The sequence below is a fragment of the Mizuhopecten yessoensis genome, unplaced genomic scaffold, assembly GCF_002113885.1.
Source record: "Mizuhopecten yessoensis strain PY_sf001 unplaced genomic scaffold, ASM211388v2 scaffold716297, whole genome shotgun sequence".
NCBI classification, from domain to species: domain Eukaryota; kingdom Metazoa; phylum Mollusca; class Bivalvia; order Pectinida; family Pectinidae; genus Mizuhopecten; species Mizuhopecten yessoensis.
The window spans coordinates 488,454-512,887 of record NW_018480046.1 but is presented as its reverse complement, the minus strand read 5'-3'; the positions used below and the strand labels follow the sequence as shown (position 1 = coordinate 512,887).

Here is a 24,434-nt window from a genome sequence, read left to right as displayed (position 1 = left end):
CTCACCTCTACATAATTAGGTACGATATACTTGGTATCTCTATAGAGATATATTTCTCTCACCTCTACATAATTAGGTACGATATACTTGGTATCTCTATAGAGATATATTTCTCTCACCTCTACATAATTAGGTACGATATACTTGGTATCTCTATAGAGATATATTTCTCTCACCTCTACATGATTAGGTACGATATACTTGGTATCTATATAGAGATATATTTCTCTCACCTCTACATGATTAGGTACGATATACTTGGTATCTATATAGAGATATATTTCTCTCACCTCTACATGATTAGGTACGATATACTTGGTATCTATATAGAGATATATTTCTCTCACCTCTACATGATTAGGTACGATATACTTGGTATCTATATAGAGATATATTTCTCTCACCTCTACATGATTAGGTACGATATACTTGGTATCTATATAGAGATATATTTCTCTCACCTCTACATGATTAGGTACGATATACTTGGTATCTATATAGAGATATATTTCTCTCACCTCTACATGATTAGGTACGATATACTTGGTATCTATATAGAGATATATTTCTCTCACCTCTACATGATTAGGTACGATATACTTGGTATCTATATAGAGATATATTTCTCTCACCTCTACATGATTAGGTACGATATACTTGGTATCTATATAGAGATATATTTCTCTCACCTCTACATGATTAGGTACGATATACTTGGTATCTATATAGAGATATATTTCTCTCACCTCTACATGATTAGGTACGATATACTTGGTATCTATATAGAGATATATTTCTCTCACCTCTACATGATTAGGTACGATATACTTGGTATCTATATAGAGATATATTTCTCTCACCTGTACATGATTAGGTACGATACACTTGGTATCTTTATAGAGATATATTTCTCTCACCTCTACATAATTAGGTACGATATACTTGGTATCCCTATAGAGATATATTTCTCTCACCTGTACATGATTAGGTACGATATACTTGGTATCTATATAGAGATATATTTCTCTCACATCTACATAATTAGGTACGATATACATGACCTTTACTACAATTGTATTATGAGGACATTAAAATGTGCTGTCAAAATGTTGTCTGACAGACTATGAAAATCTTGCCACCGGAAACTTATACCACTTCAAGAACATCAGAATAATGGCACAAGGTTGCCCTGATGGTTGTGCTTGATACTTTTAATTTGAAGTAAATCTATTCTCCAGATAAAGTCTTGGTTTTGGTATACTTACATTATCTGAAATGGATCTATACTTATTGTTGCATCTGCATTGCCCTCGTTTAACTAAAAAATTAATTTGGGATACGAGGTGGGGGGGCGGTAACAGTATGTGGGATTTGCATATTCTACCTGAGCGTGTAGAACTCAGGTCAGAACAGAGGCTTTACCAAGTATATCCTTATCCCAACTATTCCAATGTATGGTAGCCTCTATTACCAGGTAATATCAAAGTTACGAAGAATACTTCAAGCATGTTATTCAACCTTTAATTTTTTGTGGTCTATGAAATTTGGCAAGCGAAGCTCAAAGATTACCGCCTTGATATTATGACAAATGTAGTTGATATTTTACCACAGAGATATATCAGGAAATGGATGCATTATTTTATACTGGTTAAGAACTACTATAAGAGGGTGATATATTATAAATCATGATACCAAACCCTATAGCCATGTACTTTATATATGGAAGTATTTTTGCAGACCAATCCTTTGAACTAGCAGTAAAAATGAAAAGGTCTTTAAATAGAGGAAAATTATTTTGGCTGCAAAGCTATCAGATTCTTTCCTACCAAATATCTGGTACAGAATCAATCTTCAAGTACCTAATGTGTATGTTACAAACTATTAGATTGGTTCTAGATTAAGTATAAAAACAAAACCCTGAATGATATTATATTTTGTAAAAGAAAACTTGTATTGTTTGTAATGCCATGTATATATTTACACTGTATATATATTTAGATCTAGTCCTTTCATTGCTTTTGATGTTTGTGTTATTTGTATATAATGTCTGTATTTATATGACCAAAGATTTACTTGTTACCGGAATCAATACTGCCATATCACGTATACATACTGTCCCGACTTGATAATGTCTACAGTCAGTCTACTTTTGTCTATTTTCACCTTGTTAGAATGTACTTCATTGATCAATTGTTTTTTAGTGTTCTTTCTTTTTCTGCATACAAACAAATATACATGCTTTAATTTTTTTTATACTTTGTATGTATAACAAAGTATAACTATCAAAGGTAATCCCCAAAGTGGTTTATGTACTAAAGGGATTATTAATTGATTGCTGATAAAAACGGATTAATTTGTCACAAAACACAACATAACGCCGTAATTTCATTGCTGAGAAACTTGAACCAATAAGAAGTTTAAATTATAAATACTGTGCCAAAATGGTTTTGTGTTGTCAATTTTTTTTTTTTTAAGTCTACCATTTGGGAAATAGCCAAATTAATTATATATTACTATTATCTGTAGATGCTGATTGAATCTATTGTACCAATAATCAACAAAGGTTATTTTGGTATATAAATCTACTTTACCATTGATCTTAGATGGCTAAATGAGTTCACTATTCATTTACAGAGGGTTATATAATTTATAAATCTACATGTCCTTTATTCTGATTTACCATAGATCTGCAGAGACATTTTTTCCTTTTAAAATGTAATTTAGTTATACATATGTAAAGAAAATAGCCCTAACTGTATCCATAGTTAAAAGGCAACATTGATTCATGTGGTCAAAGATTAGTGCTGTGGCTCTCTTTTTGTCTGTTTCTCCAGTTTTCATTTACTTACCTTGTTGATATAGAATGTATAGGGATGATTTTAAAGTTTACTATTTCAGAATAATTATATAGCAAACAAATCCAGTGTCCATTATCTACATATGAACAACCTCTTGTACTTGTAATAGAGGGGTTTTAATTTTTTGTTATCCACATCAGTTTTTGTTGGACAACATGTTTTTCGTCGCTTTTAATTAAATACATAACGGTGACATTGAAGTTACTTGTGTGCAATCCTTCTATTCAAATCTTGAAATGATGTGTAAAATTTCTGATAAAATATTTACCGGTTGATTTTCCATTTCATACGTTTATTGGGTTAAAAAACTGAATAAAATTTGTTAAAATTTAGTAGCAAGATTAGGAATATGTCTCGGTAAGGGGAGGTAAGCAATGACATGTTCCTTTGGTGACTGTAGGCTGTGGTGATATAATAATACATATATCAGGAATGCATGTGTAAGAGGATATTCTGTAAACAGCTATATATATACGACATAACATGGATACTGTCAGACTGTGTACATACAGGAATACATATATAGTGGGAAAATTTAAATGATCACATGATTCACCGAAAAATGGTAACAGAGAAATGGTCATTGAATGTTAATTGTTAGTAGCAGAATATGAAATAACTTTGTTGATATTGAAGATTTTATATACTTTGGATTAAGGATATTATTGGACAAGGTGATCATATCATTTTTTTCACTGTTAGATTACTGATTATTCTGGATTATTGTGTTGTATACTGTTTAAGTTTGACCGTACCCTTATACCACCACTGTAGATCTGAAGTTGGTTTAGGACTACACAACTGTATGGTTTTTTCCCTGGTTTTGTTAAATACTATAGGGCAATGTATTGTGCAATCTTCTATATACCCACAACTGAACATAAAGAGAAAATTAATGCAGAAAGCTACAAAAGATGATTGATAATTGCAGTGTGTCTAAGTTCAGAAAGTCATCAATGGTAAGTTGATCACTAAGATACAGGGTAATACCAGAAAGAACGGTCCACCTCTGAAGATTTTTAACGAAGTATTTTCTCTTTAATTTGTTTATCATGTGTTTTGGTGAAGGGTAAGATAAGCTGGATTCCTGGACACTTTAACATGGGAATCACGGATACAGATTTGATACTGGATGTATTTTGCCTCAGTACTCCTCACTTATATATATCAATAGAAACGTCTCGGAGAAATCGGAAGACAAGTGCCTTATATTGTGTTATAATATGTTATAACTGTGCCAAAAGTGTATGTTTTGTCCCAAGTTCAACAGATACTGATTATGAAGTTGTCATTTATTGAATCCTGTACGTGAATCCTCCACTCATTCAACTGAGAACAGTATTATAATACGATAGTTATCTGGCAATAAGATGTATGGTAATAAACCCACCCGTGTCAAATAGAGTTCAGTAGATACAATAGTAGTAATACAAACAAATGGTATTTCCTTTTCCTGCAAAAAGCCCTTTCCCTACTTTTAGTTAGAGTTTATGTATTGGTCCCTGGGCTTATCATACGATAAATATGGTACAGATAAACCGGCACAAAGGAAGTCTTATATTGGGGAAATCTCCAGAGATGTGTCACACAAGCAGGGCCTGCGAGTCACAAGTGCTGTTATAAAGGACACTGCCAAATTGTAAGCAGTGTCCGTAACAGATTGTGTGTTACTGTGAAATACCAGTAATGTTCTAACCTATATATACTGTTTCATCAAGTTTTCACACTAACCTGTAGGGAGTATTGATTCTTTTAAATTAGTGTGTTAGGGATGTTACTTGATCTGGGAACAAAGATTTATGTACGTCTTTGTCAGGTTGGCGTTACTGATAATATAATTTAATCCTCTTTATCAACATGAAAGGTGTGTAGGCAGAAAACCGACGGTAAACTGTAGTGACATGCACAGGCAGTGTGGTAGGATCCTCCACATCACTTTTATACAGGAAACATATAGGCTTACACTCATATTACATGACATTTGATACGAAGAAATAAAACCCAACTTATATATATACTTATGCATATAAATCCAAGCCTAGTGGCCCATATTACTAAGGCTAACCCAGGGTCCACTGTGTGAACAGCTGACTGTCTATGACTCCCTCCTGATGGCCAGTTTCCACTGTGTGAACGGCCGACTGTCTATGACTCCCTTCTGATGGCCAGTTTCCACTGTGTGAACGGCTGACTGTCTATGACTCACTTCTGATGGCCATCAGTCAGTCTTTATAGTATTTTTTGGTATGCTGCTACCCATTCTTATTACTAGGTAAAATGCTACAATGTTTGTGGAAGTCTTGTTCAGGGCACAGAACAGTATACTGTTTTATATATATATTAAAGTCTACATGGCTATCCAAACATCCTGTTAACAGCCGGTGAAGCAACTTTTTATGAAAATTTGTTGGAAACAATGCTTTTACATGAATTACATGTCTAAGAACACAAGACAGAAAAAAGTAGTTTGTGTTGCAAAGTTTAAATGTACTTTTTGGTACAAATTGGAAGATATGTGTTTATTAATGTATTTAAATACTGTATAATTATAATAATTCATTTTAATGCATTCATTTTTAAAAAAACATGAATTTTACCATCAGATGCCTTATTACAATATGTTTAGAAGCGGTTTTATTCAGCACATTTTACCAGATTTACTAGAATATTTTATTTTTCATATTGTGTAACTACCTCGGTCCATATAAAATAGGTGCTATGTGAAATGTCAAATGATAATTATCATGGAGTGGTTTTTTTAGAGTTTGCTACATTAGTTTGATATGTCATTGCCTATAGACCAGTCATCAGACAATAGATTTATGTGAAATAATTAGAAATTACAATTAGTCATGTATATTGGGTCAAAGGCTTCATAAAATAGGTTTTTATGTCATATATAAATATGTAAGACAGAAGTTGCTTTTAGCATTAAATTAAATTGTCTTATTTCAATTTCAATTACGTGCATAATTTTCAGAAGATAAAAAATGAACTACATCCTTACAATATTCTAATTAAACCTTACAAATGAAAAAAAACACTGAATTTTCATCTATTAACTGCAATACTTGTTCAGTATGTATAAACATGCTACAATGTTATAACTCTTCTATATAAGTGGGCAGATTTATAGAGAAGTGTTTCATATTAACAAGCTTACAGGTAACTGTAACTCCAAATGACTAATGGTCTGGGTGTATAAAAGTTTAAAATGACCTGGATAATGAGAAAATAACAGAGACAAGCCGATATACAATTTACTATAAAATCTCCATATGTCCCCAGTTCTACCAGCTTTGGAGCATGGGGAAATGTATTTTTGTAATGTTTGGTCTCCGTGACATTATATTTCCTTCAGCTGCTAACTAGGTATGCCAATCAATATCTCGGTATTCTAGGTGCCATATGTTGCCAATATGTGTGATACGGTTTTCCTCAGAAATTAACCACAGTTTGTTTGTGTGATGTCAGTCCATCAGTGATAATAGATAATACATTTTAATGTGCTTTGTGTAGTATACATGTAGTAACCTAAATCTTTCTACAATAGATAAGGTGTCAGTACCACACCAATTTTGACATAAACAATATTCCAGGCAGTGTATATATATAATGATATATAAGGCATATAAAAGGAAATATGTATACCTGGTAATCTTATAAATTTACAAAAAATGTCGCCAGGTTTCTTGTAACGAGTTTGTCTGCCTTTTCAAACTTGAACCTTTATCTTTGATCTATTGGTGGGAAACAGGAGAAAAGAATGCTTGGATCAATATTTGTGTAGCGCCTGTTCTAATTGAAGCCTTGAGGAAGGTGTTAATTGATGTTGGGCCCAGTAAGGAAGTGGTTAGTTAACATGTGTACAATGTTGTGGACTTACAGGAATTGATTTATCAAAGGTTTGATACAGATCCTTGTCTGTCTACAGAGCAGATCAGGTGTAGATCCTTACCATTATCTAGGCTTGCTCCATTTAAAAACCTCAACTAAAGGCAGCAAGTTGTCATCAGAACAGGGATAATTACTCGTTTTTTATTGTAAATTTTGTGAAAAATTCAAAAGTCATTAATCAAAAGAAAATAGTGAATACTTTATACAAAACATATATTAGGTATATAATTATGTAATGAAAGATGAATAAAGATCAGCTCTGGCAGGGCTCCACAATGTTTCAAACAGAGAAAATTGAATATATAATGTACTACTACTGTAAATCGGAAGAAGAACCTAGACACAATTTAGTGTACCTAGATCATGTGTTTTGAATTTTTTCAGTCTGTTTGAATTAAATGTTATCTTACATTTATATACTTCTGAACTATGAAGATATCAATTTTATGCTATTTTTAAATTGAACACTAGACATTTTTATCTAGATATGTGATTAGCACTAGTAATAAGATTGGTTGTGTGAACACATGTATCCTGTTTTAGGTCAGAAGTTCTGTCCAAAGTGATATATATTAGGTTGTTTGTCTCCAGGCTTGTTTTTCCTGACATATCTTAATTGAAATCTGCCATTAGACATTTGTGTCTCTTTATAGTGTGTTGTTCTCCACTGCCTTTAATTCTTTTACACTTTGAGTGAGATACACACCTGCTTTAGTGGTGTCTTCTCGTCGCTCTAAATTAATTTTATATCTTTCATCTCTCTCACATAAAGTGCATCCTCAGGTGTGTTGTGGCCCTGGGTATGTACACATGTACAGACACAGCTTCTACAAATTTTAGGATACCGTAATTCATCCTTATAAACATGCCGGTCTTAAATACGACATACTTACATTATTTTGGTACAAAAATGGATGCCCTTAAAAACAACTACACTTGCTCTAGTCGTAGTTACTAAAATTTTATTGGATATCTATAAATAATTTCTGCGTAAGAAATTCAAATAAAATTGCATACACTGTATAGATGTATACTGGTATATTATGAAATAATCATCTTCCCATATATAAAGAGTTATCATTGCCTTTTTAAAAGAGGTAACACATTGGGGACATTGCTGGGATGAACATTATTTCTCCACAGGGGTGAGAGCATCAAAATTGTGACATCTAGTATAAATCACTTTTTTTTTTTTCAATCTCTCTTTTAGCTATTTATTACACACTCCTGGCAAACATACAGTCTGTCATTTTAAACCACTGATTTTAAATGCAGCCAAAATTTGAAAGAAAAAAAATCAATTTCAAAGGCAAGTATTTTCCTTTGAACTTGGAAAGTGCTAGCAGGAGAAAAGTTTTAACATATGTTTTTTTTTAATCGTGTATAAACGTCTAGCTTTGATAGTCAACATATTCAGTTTACAAACCCGACTTTATATAAAATATTTTACATGTACATGTACATCATTTATTTTTTGTTTATTTTCTATGTGTTTTATTGTAATTGCATGTATTATTCATTTTAATTAGAAATAAAGAATGCATATGTGAACCCAGATTCTTATTTCTTTCTTGTATGTTTACTTCATCTGAACTTTGTCAAGTTATCCTCATGGCAGTTTTCACATTTACCAAACCTGAGATTTCACAAAGACTGTTACGACAATTTAACTCAACATGTGTTGGATTATCCAGAGTTTGTTCAGTAATTTCGAAATGCATATACTAAGAAGGAATTTGTATGTGTTGTCATGGATAGATCAGAATTCATTTGTATACTACTGTTTATTGAATATAGCTCTTTGTAAAAACACAGAATATCACCCAGAATGATTAATTAAAATAATTTATGCTGTATTATTTATGCCATACTGCGGCGTCGAGCGTCCGGCCGTCAACTTTTTCTTTTAAACGACTTCTGAAGAAGAACTGGAAGACCTAGGGTCATGATATTTGGTCAGTAGGTACCTGGGATGGAGTTCTATAAATTTTCCTCATTAAAATGACCTTGACCTACTTTCAAGGTCACAGGGGTCAAATAAGTTCAAAAATTCAAACAACAATATCCTAAGAATTATTTGGACTAGAGTTATGATACTTAGTAATGTTATGGAGACCAGCAGTGCAAATCCTTTTCTTAGTTACACTTATGAGGTCAAAGGTCAACTTTAAGTGCTAGATGGGGGTCAAATGTCAACATGGGTTAAAAGCTTTAACAATCTTCTTCTCAAGTTCCATAAGGCCCAGGGTCATAATATTTGGCCAGTAGGTACCTTGGATGGAGTGCTACAAAGTTTCCTCATTAAAATGACCTTGACCTACTTTCAAGGTCACATGGCTCAACTATGTTAAAAACTTCAAACAACAATATCCTAAGAACGACGATATCCGAAGAAGCATTTGGTCTAGAGTCATGATGCTTGGGTATGTTACGTAGACCAGCAGTGCAAATCTTTTTCTAAATTACAGTAATGAGATAAAATGTCAACTTTAAGTGCTAGCCGGAGTCAAAGGTCAGTGTGGGTTAAAAGCTTTAAAATTACAATTTCAAATTTCAAACAACAATATCTTGAGAAACGTTTAAGAGATGTTAAAATGTCTTGTGTTCTAGTTACCATATTTGGTCTGAAGTTACCTATGCGTCAGTTTCATGTAACAAAAGAAACAGGTGAAAGATACAGGCCCTCTGGGCCTCTTGTTTATGATAAGATCATGTGTTGACTTTTCAAACTTCCTGGTTTGCTGGTCGGGTAAGGATACAGAGTAAGATAACACCTTACATAGTTGTAACTGTGTTGTAACTGATCACTGTAACAGTTACCCCTACATCTGTAAGTAATACACATACCAAATCATGTGGAAGTCACATGCCTACAGGTCAAGCTACTGGATAAAAAATAAAAAGGTGTCTATTTTATTTATACATTTGCAATTCTGACTAGTTTCTATAAATAGTTAGGCTGGTAGACCTTTGCTTTGGTAGACAGCTATGATATTATACACTAGGTTGGGTATGTAGAGGTGTACAGTGTTGTTTAGATGTGCATTAGACACAACTGTTATAATATACTTATGGTGTGGACGGGAATATCTGTCAGTACAGATAGCAACTTATCTCACTGGCTAGTGGGACTTATTTCTACCTGTAATGTAGGGATGTTGGTGCACATTTACTAGTAAGGTAAGTGAGGTATTGGAAGTATTTTACCTGCTAGTTGAGGCCAACAGTGACCTTTGATCTGATCTGTCATTTTCTCCTTATAAATTGGCTATTACAGGACTTTAGAACTAAAAATATGGTCTGTCAATGAATTAAGAAGTAAAAGGGAATTATTAGGTAATCCGGTAATTTGACACTTGAGAATGCTCCAGGGAATGATGGTATAGGGAGCTTAAAAATACACCAGAAAATTTGACACATAAATAAATGTCTGTCCCTATGATTCAAACATTGTGGGCTAAATTTGTAAATATTTTATACACAAACTATCTGGGCATACTTTCAAACTCATAAATCAATATGCACTATCAAACTCATAAATCAATATGCACTAGGTCCTTATTTGGAAAAAAATGATTTTTATCACATAAATATGAAGAAAGGTTATTAAATTAGGACTTATCTAAACTTGTAATTTAGTTGATCCCATAATTGTCGATATGTCTATTTCAATGTAGGACTGTATCAGGGACAGTGATTGACTGTTACCGTTTCAATGTTGGACTGTGTCAGTGACAGTGTACGACTTATCGTTTCAATGTTGGACTGTTTCCCTTTCAATGTAAGACTGTATCAGTGACACTGTCGGACTGTATCAGTGCCAATGTTGGACTGTGTCAGTGACAGTGTCAGACTGTTACCCTTTCAATGTTGGACTGTATCAGTGACAGTGTTGGACTGTTACAGTTTCAATGTTGAACTGTTTTGTTTCAATGTTAGACTGTATCAGTGACAAGCATCGGACTGTTACCGTTTCAATGTTAGACTTTGTCAGTGACAGTGTCAGACAGTGTCAGACTGTATCAGTGACGGTGTCAGACTGTTACCGTTTCAATGTTGGACTGTATCAGTGACAGTGTTCGACTGTATCAGTGACAGTGTTCGACTGTATCAGTGACAATGTTGGACTGTATCAGTGACAATGTTGGACTGTATCAGTGACGTTGTCAGACTATTACCGTTTCAATGTTGGACTGCATCAGTGACAGTGTCAGACTATTACCGTTTCAATGTTCGACTGCATCAGTGACAGTGTCAGACTGTTACCGTTTCAATGTGTGACTGCATCAGTGACAATGTTGGACTGTATCAGTGACGTTGTCAAACTATTACTGTTTCAATGTTGGACTGTATCAGTGACAGTGTTCGACTGTATCAGTGACAGTGTTGGACTGTATCAGTGACAGTGTTGGACTGTATCAGTGACAATGTTAGACTGTATCAGTGACAGTGTTAGACTGTATCAGTGACAGTGTTGGACTGTATCAGTGACAATGTTTGACTGTTACCGATTCAATGTTCGACTGCATCAGTGACAGTGTCAGACTGTTACCGTTTCAATGTATGACTGCATCAGTGACAATGTTGGACTGTATCAGTGACGTTGTCAGACTGTATCAGTGACAGTGTTAGACTGTTATCGTTTCAATGTTGGACTTATCAGTGACAGTGTTGGACTGTATCAGTTACAGTGTTGGACTGTATCGGTGACAGCGTTGGACTGTATCAGTGACAATGTTAGAATGTATCAGTGACAATGTTAGACAGAATTTTCAATGTTAGACTGTATCAGTAACAACGGAAGACTGTATCAGTGAAAGTGTCAGACTGTTACCGTTTTAATGTTGGACTGTATCAGTGACAGTATTGGACTGTATCAGTGACAATGTTAGATTGTATCAGTGACAATGTTAGACTGTATGAGTGACACTGTCGGACTGTATCTGTGACAATGTTGGGCTGTATCAGTGACGGTGTTGGAATGTATCAGTGACAATGTTGGACTGTCTCAGTGACAGTGTTGGACTGTATCGGTGACAGCGTTGGACTGTATCAGTGACAATGTTAGACAGAATTTTCAATGTTAGACTGTATCAGTAACAACGGAAGACTGTATCAGTGAAAGTGTCAGACTGTTACCGTTTTAATGTTGGACTGTAGCAGTGAGTGTCAGACTGTTTCCGTTTCAATGTCGAACTGTATCAGTGTAGGAATGTATGACTGCATCAGTGACAATGTTGGACTGAATCAGTGACGTTGTCAGACTGTATCAGGGACAATGATAGACTGTATCAGTGACAATGTTAGATTGTATCAGTGACAATGTTAGACTGTATCAGTGACGTTGTCAGACTGTATCAGTGACAAGGTTAGACTGTATGAGTGACACTGTCGGACTGTATCTGTGACAATGTTGGGCTGTATCAGTGACGGTGTTGGAATGTATCAGTGACAATGTTGGACTGTATTAGTGACAATGTCTTACTGTATTAGTGACATTGCCGGACTGTATCTTCAATGTCAGACTGTATCTTTAAGGTTGGACTGTATCATGACAATGTTGGACTGTATCAGTTACGTTGTCAGACTGTATCAGTGACAGTGTTAGACTGTTATCGTTTCAATGTTGGACTTATCAGTGACAGTGTTGGACTGTGTCAGTGACGTTGTCAGACTGTATCAGTGACAGTGTTAGACTGTATCAGTGACAGTCTTGGACTGTATCAGTGACAGTGTTGGACTGTATCAGTGACAATGTTAGACAGTATTTTCAATGTTAGACTGTATCAGTGACAACGGAAGACTGTATCAGTGACAGTGTCAGACTGTTACCGTTTTAATGTTGGACTGTAGCAGTGAGTGTCAGACTGTTTCCGTTTCAATGTCGAACTGTATCAGTGTAGGACCGTCACTGTTTCAATGGTTGGTTGTGTCAGTGACACTGTCGGACTGTATCACTGACAATGTTGGACTGTATCATTGACAGTGTCAGACTATTACCGTTTCAATGTTGGACTGCATCAGTGACAGTGTCAGACTGTTACCGTTTCAATGTTGGACTGTATCAGTGACAGTGTCGGACTGTTACCGTTTCAATGTTGGAGTGTACCTTTAATGTTGGACTGTATCAGTGACAACGGAAGACTGTATCAGTGACAGTGTCAGACTGTTACCGTTTTAATGTTGGACTGTAGCAGTGAGTGTCAGACTGTTACCGTTTCAATGTCGAACTGTATCAGTGTAGGACCGTTACGTATACTGTTTCAATGGTTGGCTGTGTCAGTGACACTGTCGGACTGTAGTTTCAATGTTGATTTGATTTGGTTTGGTTTAGTATTGTATAACCTCCTATCTACAGCTATGGTCATTTAAGGACGGCCTCCCCTGTGTGCAAGATACATGCGTGTAGTGTATGCGTGTGTGTTTGGGTAGGCTGCGATGTGATGCCGACTTTATAGTACTACCTCACTGAAACATACTGCCGAAGACACCCAGCAGGACACCCCACCCGGTCACATTATACTGACAACGGGCGAACCAGTCGTCCCACTCCTAAACTTCTGAGCGTTAGCAGGAGTAGAAACTACCATTTTTACAGACTCTGTCTATGTCTTGGCCAGGGGACAGGACACACAGCCTTCCTCACAGGGGCGAACGCTTAACTAAAGGCCAAAAGTGAGGCATTGTCAAGGGAGACATTAAGAAGAAGAAAGTTGTTTAGAAAGGAGAAGAAAGATAAGATCCCAAATTTAACCGCCTCTTACGATCATGCAATGGGGGCGGCAGGTACAGTTCTTACGCCCTACCTGCAGAGACTTTCAATGTTGGACTGTATCAGTGACAGTGTCAGACTGTTACCGTTTTAATGTTGGACTGTATCAGTGACAGTGTCAGACTGTTACTGTTTCAATGTTGGACTGTATCAGTGACAGTGTTAGACTGTTATCGTTTCAATGTTGGACTGCATCTGTGACAGTGTTGGACTGTATCAGTGACAATGTTGGACTGTATCAGTGACAGTGTTAGACTGTTATCGTTTCAATGTTGGACTGTATCAGTGACAATGTTGGACTGTATTAGTGACATTGTCGGACTGTATCTTCAATGTCAGACTGTATCTTTAAGGTTGGACTGTATCAGTAACAATGTTGGACTGTATCAGTAACAATGTCGGACTGTATCTTCAATGTTGGACTGTATATTCAAGGTTGGACTGTATCAGTGACAATGGAAGGCTGTATCAGTGACAGTGTCAGACTGTTACCGTTTCAATGTCGGACTGTACACATGCCGAATTTAGCGTTTGTTAAATAATTTGCTACGAAATTGATCTAAGAATAATTCTTCTTGCAGTGATGGCAATGTCAGACAATTAATTATTTATTCTACAATAGTTGTATACCCAATGGTTCTACTTATCAACCAATAAACAACGGGGCTATTTCTATAAGATATCTCCCCTACCTTATTTCGGCGTGTCTCCCTAAACTTCGCGTTTATAATTAGCTGTTGCAAGGAAATAACGATATTTTTGTGAAAGAAATTACAAATCAAAAGAACGGCAGAATAGTCTTTATTAAATCTTTCCTAAAATGAAAATGAGTTCTTTATAAGTCCCCAATGAGAGTCTCAATAAGTCCCCCATATCTACAACAGGTAGGTGTCATTTAAACCCATAAAACATGTAAAATTACTCTGAACACATTATAATTTAAGTCAAAATATAGCTGTAACAAATTCTCATGTGTCTGTGGGCGCTATTACATACCGACATATAAATTCAACCTATCAGTCCGCAGTACCTATGATCCATCCACTCTATTTGCCGCTCATACCCCTATACATAAATGATACACACTATAAGTCTTCCATTTCTTAATACCATACTCTCTAAAAGTCTTAGTCGCATACCTGCATATGATAGACGCTATTAGTCCCCAATACCTACATATGATACACGCTATTAGTCCCCAATACCTACATATGATAGACTATATTAGTCCCCATGCCTACATATGATATTCTCTATGAGCCCCAATACTTACATATAATAGACCCTAATAGTCCCCATGCCTACATATGGTATTCTCTATTAGCCCCCATACTTACAGATAATAGACTCTGTTAGTCCCCAATACCTACATATGATAGACTCTGTTAGTCCCCAATACCTATATATGATAGACTCTGTTAGTCCCCAATACCTACATATGATAGACTCTGTTAGTCCCCAATACCTACATATGATAGACTCTGTTAGTCCCCAATACCTACATATGATAGACTCTGTTAGTCCCCAATACCTACATATAATAGAATCTGTTAGTCCCCAAACCTACATATGATAGACTATTAAAGTCCCCATTCCTACATATGATAGACTCTAATAGTCCCCGATACCTACATATAATGAATTCTAATAGTCCCCATACCTACATATAATGACTCTAATAGTCCCCATACCTACATATAATGACTCTAATAGTCCCAATACCTACATTTAATAGACTCTAATAGTTCCCATACCTACATATGATAGAATCTTATAGTCTCCATACCTACATATGATAGAATCTGTTAGTCCCCATACCTACATATGATAGAATCTTATAGTCCCCATACCTACATATAAAAGACTCTTATAGTCCCCATACCTACATATAAAAAACTATACTAGTTCCCACACCTACATATAAAAGACTCTAATAGTCCCCACACCTACATATAAAAGACTCTTATAGTCCCCATACCTACATATAATAGACTCTAATAGTCCCCATACCTACATATAATAGACTCTAATAGTCCCAATACCTACATATGATAGAATCTGTTAGTCCCCATATCTACATATCATAGACTCTTATAGTCCCCATACCTACATATAATAGACTCTTATAGTCCCCATACCTACATATAAAAGACTATTATAGTCCCCATACCTACATATAAAAAACTCTAATAGTCCCCACACCTACATATAAAAGACTCTAATAGTCCCCATACCTATATATAAAAGACTCTTATAGTCCCCATACCTACATATAAAAAAACTCTAATAGTCCCCACACCTACATATAAAAGACTCTAATAGTCCCCATACCTATATATAAAAGACTATAAAAGTCCCAATACCTGCATATGATAGACTCGAATAGTCCCCATACCTACATACGATAGACTATAAAAGTCCCCATACCTACATATAATAGACTCCAATAGTCCCCATATTTACATAGCATAGACTCTAATAGTCCCCAATACCTACATATAATAGACTCTTAAAGTCCCCATACCTACATATAATAGGCTCTTATAGTCCCCATATCTACATATAATAGACTCTAATAGTCCCCATACCTACATATAAAAGACTCTAATAGTCCCCATACCTACATATAATAGACTCGAATAGTCCACATACTTACATATGATAGACTCTTATGGTCCCCATATCTACACTTGATAGACTTTGTTAGTCCCCATACTAACATAAGAGAGACTATAAAATTTCTCAATACCTGCATATGATAGACTCTATTAGTCCTAAATACCTACATATGATAGACTCTATTAGTCCTTAATACCTACATATGATAGACTCTATTAGTCCTAAATACCTACATATGATAGACTCTATTAGTCCTAAATACCTACATATGATAGACTCTATTAGTCCTAAATACCTACATATGATAGACTCTATTAGTCCTAAATACCTACATATGATAGACTCTATTAGTCCTAAATACCTACATATGATAGACTCTATTAGTCCTAAATACCTACATATGATAGACTCTATTAGTCCTAAATACCTACATATGATAGACTCTATTAGTCCTAAATACCTACATATGATAGACTCTATTAGTCCTAAATACCTACATATGATAGACTCTATTAGTCCTAAATACCTACATATGATAGACTCTATTAGTCCTAAATACCTACATATGATACACGCTATTAGTCCTTAATACCTACATATGATACACTCTATTAGTCCTTAATACCTACATATGAAACACGTTATTAGTCCTTAATACCTACATATGATACACGCTATTAGTCTTAATACCTACATATGATACACGCTATTAGTCCTTAATACCTACATATGATACACGCTATTAACATATGATACACGCTATAAGTCCCGATACCAGACCGTGAAAGGTTTTGTTCCTCTCTCGCAGAGTTCAAAGTACGATTAAAGAATATTTGTTATCACTTATTCTATTTGTTTTACATATGAGTATCTTTTAGTCTGTGTTACATGCATAGCTGACTGTGGTATTTTATACCTGTGTTGTATTGTTGTTAGTCATTCTGTAAATGGACCATTGGGTCTCTTGAATTGGATATAAATAAATATGATCGACACTATAAGCCCCAAATACCCTCTATTAGTCCCCATACCTACGTATTATAGACTCTATTAGTCTCTATACCTACATATGATAAACTATATTATTCCCACACTTTATATTTATAAGATACTCATTTAGTCTAGTATGTTGTCATAATAATGATATCAGACATTGGCTTAGTATTTTGAAAGGGGCTAGGCTCCCCTTAACAAAATACGGATCACATCTTTTGGGGGTATTTTTCATACTCACAATGCATGTTTCACGATATTACATACATGTATTTATTTAGTGTAATGGAATAACTAAGTTCGGAAGAAATAAATGAAAATTTCAATAATACCTGGAAGAGAACAATTGTCACCGTCATCAATCTGTTGTGACATCCATAATTAAGTTAATCTGTCTGTTTGATCACAGTCATTACAAATCATTGTCATTAACTTGAAGAATATCTCATTTCCAAACATGCAATTTTAATCTACAACAAGCTCAGCAATTGTAAAGGAATCAATAGCTGGGCTAGTGCTCACAGTGACCCGACCCTATACTAGTACGATATGTATATGTCGCTGACATGTATAAAGTATTTATTTTTGTATAATACATATAGGCGCCATGATCAGCGTATAAAGTCCGTCCAGTCAAGCATTAATGGATTTAGAACTGGCTGACACACTTAAGCTTTGATCTACAGACCTCGACAAGTTTTAATATTTATGTTGTACCGTATAACGGCATAACATAGAGTTTTTACCTATACAGCTGACGTCAGCATTCCAAACAGGCTACAACATTGTATCACATGACATTTACTAATTTTAGAAACTGAACGGATGTATAATATTGCGATTCTGTGGTAAGTTTCAAATATCTAAATATAGCTCTTATATTTGAATATAATTATGATTGACGCAACACCTACATACCGTTGCTACTTATAAAACTTCATATCAGTATATATAAATATATAATTAGATGTTATCTAAGTCCAGGTTAATACTAAGATCGAAAGCTACTACACAGATCGGCTGTGACTACACAAATCATTACTACACAGATCATAGTACACAGGTGGATACACAAATTGATGTAGTTGCTACACATATCGATATATAGTTATTACACAAATCGTTACTACACAGATCATGGTACACAGGAAGATACACAAATTGATGTAGTTGCTACACAGATCGATATATAGTTATTTCACAAATAGTTACTACACAGATCATAGTACACAGGTGGATAAATAACTTGATGTAGTTGCTACACATATCGATATATAGTTATTACACAAATCGTTACTCCACAGATCATAGTACACAGGTAGATACACAAATTGATGTAGTTGCTACACAGATCGATATATAGTTATTTCACAAATCGTTACTACACAGATCATAGTACACAGGTGGATAAATAAATTGATGTAGTTGCTACACATATCGATATATAGTTATTACACAAATCGTTACTACACAGATCATAGTACACAGGTAGATACACAAATTGATGCAGGTGCTACACAGATCCATATAGCGTATATATAGTTATTACACAAATCGTTACCTCAAACTTGATGGAATCTCTAGTAAGTACACTAGAATTAGTTCCTATTTTGATTGGTAATTATGAAGATCGATTACTACAAATATATACTTTGTAGATAGCTACTTTACTTATATATATATATATATACCCTTGAATCAATGACACATACAGATATTTTTTTTAATTTACCCAAACCCGACAAAAATGTTGAAGGAAATATAAAAACTACATAAAGAAATCCAAGTTATGGAGATCAGTTTTAATTCGTGAATATCTATGTTTTCATCTTCACATTTATAAGTATGAACACTAAATCGTGATATTTTACCCTTATATATTGATATGTGTTAAGACTTTATACAATGGGTCTTATGTCACTCGGGTACTTTGTGTAGAGTGTAAGCTATTACCGCCACAGACACGTGATCTTCATTTTTGTCACACGAGAAACCGTCTTGATTACAGCATCATGTGACTACGTATGACTTTTCATAATATAAAATGGTACTGAATTGTACTTGGTAGCCGTAAATGTTGAATATTTATAATGATGATTAGTATTTCTGATGATTATGATTGCCGAACCGATGATGATGATTTCTGATTTCTGATGATTCCTAATGTCTGCTGCTGCTGATGATGATGATATTCTTTTATATGATTTGTGCTCGATTTTCTTAAACCGTACATGCACATAAGTCACATAATGTCATACAACTGTCTTCGGAATCTAAGGCGGTCGGCTAGGGCCAAATAACAAATATCATTATCTCATCTCTCGTCTTCTTAGGCCGACAACGCCGGATTACGACGGAGACCTGCCTTTTGAGACAAATTATGTGAATTATATATATAATTAGGTTGGTTGCATCCAGTGGAAACAGTAAATTGAAAACAAATTACAGCCTGATTAAAAATAACTGAGGTGATTTTTTTTCAATTTCTGCAAACATATATAGATCTATATGTGGATTTTTAAAACAAAATGTATGTCCCACTTGTTTTTCCTTCCCTTTGTAATTATGAAAGCTATTCTAAAAATATGTATTTATATGTTGATATGGGGTGTAGCCCTAGATTTTTTAGCTCTGATGTTTATTTTGAAGTTATTTTTATATAAACATGCACGGACCTAGATAGCAATCTAATCTAATTCCGTGAAACATGTTACATTTTGGTGAGTTGTTCTTTCGGGTAAATGTTGATAGACTAGTCATTTTACCACATACCGAGTACATGACCTCTAGAATCAATATTAGAGATTTTTTCTCACACCATGATATAAATAACCTTGGTGTGATAAACTGTTTATCACCAATCAGGCTGAGACGGATACATTGTTCTCCTAGTCACGGTATTCTACTGTGTACGCTGAGCGGAGCAAGGAGCTATTCCTGCCTTTGGTTGTAAATAAAATCGATATACGTTCAATGGGAATTGCTAACTTTTTGAAAAGTTTTGTCTATTATATTTTCGATAAAGGAATTTATGTTAATATACTAAATAAACAGAGTTCTAAGTTTTAAAAAAGGAAAATTATGACATCTTCCGTCTTCATTCTATAAATGCTAATTTCCCGCCAACTTCGTGCGCATGAGTACTGCCACCATAGTCTATATTGGCGAAGTAGGCGAAGATGGCGGGAAGTCTGTTGAGTGCGTGGCAGATTTTAACAAATTTAACGTGATTTATGCTATGACTATACAATATTTCGCTGATGACTTGATACTTCAACATTCCATGTAAGTAAAATTTACGTTATCGATATAATTTATTGTATTTCTCATCTAAAAATGCATTTTCTGTGGCGTGAAGTCGCTGCGGAATTTTGATCCCACATGTTACACATCTTGACCCTGTTCTGGCAAGAATACTCATAGTAATAGGCATCTATTCGTCAATAAATCAAAATCCCTGTGTTATATATGATGATAAAATGGCCAACAAGCTTTTATCTCAAAAAGTGCAAACGTCTCCTTTTTAATCTGCCAGTTGGATTTTCATTACGAGGGTGGAATTTTTGCACGCGCTAGCGAGAACGGACGGCGCATTTCCGTTTTACTAAGCTCGTTCAAAACACGATGCATTGAATCCTGGTATGTTTGTAAGGTGTGTAATAGACAAAAGGTTTGATTGTGTAATATTGTACAAATTAACATGGTATAACCACAATTTTGCTATATGAAACGAAAGAGGTAGCCATGGCAGACAATTTTTCATCGCGCATGTCCACCTGTCTGGAAATATGCTGGTATGACCTTACAAACGGAAACGAAAATGGATTATGTATATTTTACAGTCGAATTGGACATTATTTGCATATATTATTGCTAGTATAATCACATCATTCATGTTTTCAACTGTTCATAGTTTAAAATCTCTGTTTGTGTTGATATGAACACTGTTTTAGCGATGTGGGTATAAAAAGAGGGGAGGATTAAAGGTCAAGGTTAAATCAGGACGTAATCTTCTACGAAAATAGACCAGCAATGGCGGTGTTTTATATTATCGTAGTGACGGAATCAACAGCTTAATATGCTCCTTTACGAATTCGTATTGATTCTTTTGAAATGAAAACATGTAAGCCTGCGTTTGAAATATCTATTAAAACGGACTTACTTTCGATATAGCGTTGGATCATGGAGGACGTAATAGTGGTTGTCTTGCCCCATTGATATTTAGCTGAGAGAAAATCCGAGAACTGTTATTGTCACCACAATTTTTTCTTTATTTGATGCAGAATTAAGGCATACAAAAGGAATAATTGTTACATAAGTATATCTTCGGGAAGCCTTATCCATTTCAGTGTGTATTTTTTATGGTCAGCATAATCAGGTTGGGGAAAACCACCAACTTGCGTACTATACGCCAATAGCCTATTATATGCAAGTTGGAGTAGGGATTTGTTACTAAAAATAACCCAAATCGCTTTAACAGTAACTTTTGCAAGATAATATTGAAAAAAGCATTAGTTTACGACAAGGTAAATAACATTTTGCTAAATATGTTGACTGAAAGCGTTGGCTACTTGAAAACTTGATGTAACTTTACCAGAAGTATTGCATCTATTTTTATATTGATATTGGAAAATCTTTCATCTGACAGTGTACAATATCAAATCATGCAAGATTATTTTTCCAATAGTTTGTCAACAGATAAATTTGGTTTTCCTGTGTTCGTGTTAACATTGCAGATATTTTACGACACTGTTTACGGCTTGCCCTGTTTACAATGTACAATATCATTACAGTTGCGCAACACAAATGCTTTATTCTAATATATATCCAGTGTGGTCAATTTGAGACATTTATCACGACATGACATTTATCATGAACAGGAAAAATAAAAACTTCAGATGTTATCCAAGCCCCCAATTCATACTCTCCCCCTGGCTCTGGCCTGCAGCCACCCTTCCTGCCAGAGGGTCATACACCTATAGTACGAGTTTTCCCCTTTTTAAAAAAAGAACCAACTTTCTTTTCCTGCATTAATCCACATACCATTTTTTTGTTTTCAGTTGACAGATACATTTGGTACAGAAAGATAATGGCTTCTCCTTTGTTGCAATCAGAGGAAAATTCACCTGCAGACTCTCCGATAGCTTCACCACTTCCTAGCTTAGAATCTGAAGAACATGCTTGTCCTATTTGTGAAGAGAAGCTTAACCAGCCGAAGGTTCTTGACTGTCTCCATGTATTCTGCCAAGCTTGTTTAGAAAAGGCATTAGAAGAGCCTTCTGATGGAGGAGATGCTTCATCTGGATACATAAAATGTCAAACATGCAAACAAGAGACGAAGGTCCCAACCAAGGGACTGCAGGACTTGCCAGCAGACTGTGTTACTGTGGATCTGTTGGAGATGTCCTCAATCGATGACATGCAGATAGTCTGCACCAGTTGTAAAGCCAAAGAGAAGGCAGTTGCCAGGTGCAGCGACTGTGCAAACTTCCTGTGTACTAACTGTGTAACGGCTCACCAGTTCATGAGATGCTTCGATAATCACAAGGTACTTGCAAGTCGTGTGGATTTATGTTTTAGGAATATTTGTAAATCCTTTTCAGTAATTGATATATATATTCAAGGGTTGAAAGGCATCATTTTAACATTGATCATAGTGTTGATATCATTTCTGGTCAAACACATTCCATGATGTACAATGGTTTATCTTGGAGAAAATGTTCGAACTATGTTGCATACTATCATAAATGTTAAAAAGATGATTTTGAATCTTGTTTTGACAGTGAAAACAAAGAAAATATTATTTCAGTAAAATGTCATACAAACTGTTTTAGCAAAGCAAATAGTGAAACTGCTGGTGATTTATCTTCTGCAAAACTGGACAAACTGGGTAATTTCCTCAAATGTTGAAACCTTGAATAGGAGGGGGGAAGTGATGTTGAATCTCTGAATGTGACATGACAAATATATGTTTGTTAGTTGAATAGACTTCCACACAAACGTTATCACAGGTAAATCTTGTTTGAATATAAACACATCACATTAGGTGATCAAATCTTTCACAAGCAGATATAACATCAGGACACAATGCTCCATTACCTGTAATACATTCACTATATACATATCAGTCTACATGTTTGCATTATTTTGTGATTTGATTATTTGCAGGTGGTTTCTTTTGAGGAAATTCAGAAAGGAGATGGACTTCCAATCCACAAACCAATTTATTGTCCAACACACTCCTCAGAAACTATGAGGCATTTTTGTAGCACATGTGAGGTATGTATATTTTAGGCTGCAACGGTTAGAAATAATGGCAGTCGGATAACTGTGTATTTATCCAAACCGTAACCAGGTAACCATGTTTTTCTGTGTCCTGAAATACAGCCACCAATGGCCCTTTGTTTTGATAAAAATATGATAACATAATAAATTGACATTTTGTCAGATCCTCAAAAAATATCGATATAACTACGTGTTATTTCTCTAATAACTATCTAAGAGACGTTCCTATGATGAGAAAAGGTACTTCAGATATTGACAATGACCAGTAGATTACTGTATGAGAAGTGAACATACCTTTTCCTATCTCCTGCTGACGAGTCATTATGATAGTGATCGTAACACAAACAAATTATAATCAGGTTATAATGCATTTTTGGTAAAGTACTTAATATGACATTTATTATCGTGAATTTAGTTAACCCATTTGAAATTGAGTAAAATTGAGTTGGTACTGTAAAGTTTATGTCCCACTATCCCTTCGCTGAAAAAGAATGTGTTTTTATTCTGGTGGCCGTACTTCGGGATTTCGTCTGTTATAAATTTAGCAGTACCTACAAAACATCGCACTGACATTGATTACGTAATGACGCTTATAGTTACCACGCTTGAATACAGTCATGATTCAAGCGAGAATCAAGAAGAACGGGTGAAAGGGATGTTATTGGATTAAACATAAAAAGGAACTGTGTGTATCTCAAGAATTTCAGTTCTTCATGGCAAACCTACAAAAACTATCTTTTTCATGACAATGTTTTAAAATCGATCTTTCATGTGCTAGATTGATTATCAAATCGATCTCGTGTCAAGCTCGATTTAATCCATGTTTCTGGTTATTGGTACAACACGAGTTGTGTAACAAGAAATTTTCATAATCCATACCTGCCAACCTGAAGAAATTGTTTAGAAATGACTTCTCGGTTCATCTATTGGAATGCTTGGAATGAGTTCATATTTGAGACACCATAGAATAACGTCATCTTTACCATTTATAGAAATTGGGGGGGGGGGGG

General features: G+C 34.9%; 1 protein-coding gene across 3 annotated transcripts in view; it reads left to right on the top strand.

The window, feature by feature from the left end:
• Nucleotides 1-9,766: 9,766 nt before the first annotated feature.
• LOC110442773 (brain tumor protein-like) overlaps nt 9,767-24,434 on the top strand; it is a 32,900-nt gene continuing 18,232 nt past the window's right edge. Inside the window, exons 1-3 of one of the 3 annotated variants that reach the window (XM_021486542.1) lie at nt 9,767-9,935; nt 22,200-22,687; nt 23,308-23,418. In XM_021486542.1, the coding sequence (XP_021342217.1) occupies nt 22,229-22,687; nt 23,308-23,418 (570 nt within the window). In that variant the 5' untranslated portion in view covers nt 9,767-9,935; nt 22,200-22,228. Of the gene's footprint in view, nt 9,936-20,303; nt 20,425-20,709; nt 20,792-22,199; nt 22,688-23,307; nt 23,419-24,434 lie in introns of those variants that run through there. The other 2 variants (XM_021486541.1, XM_021486543.1) reach the window with 2 other exon arrangements.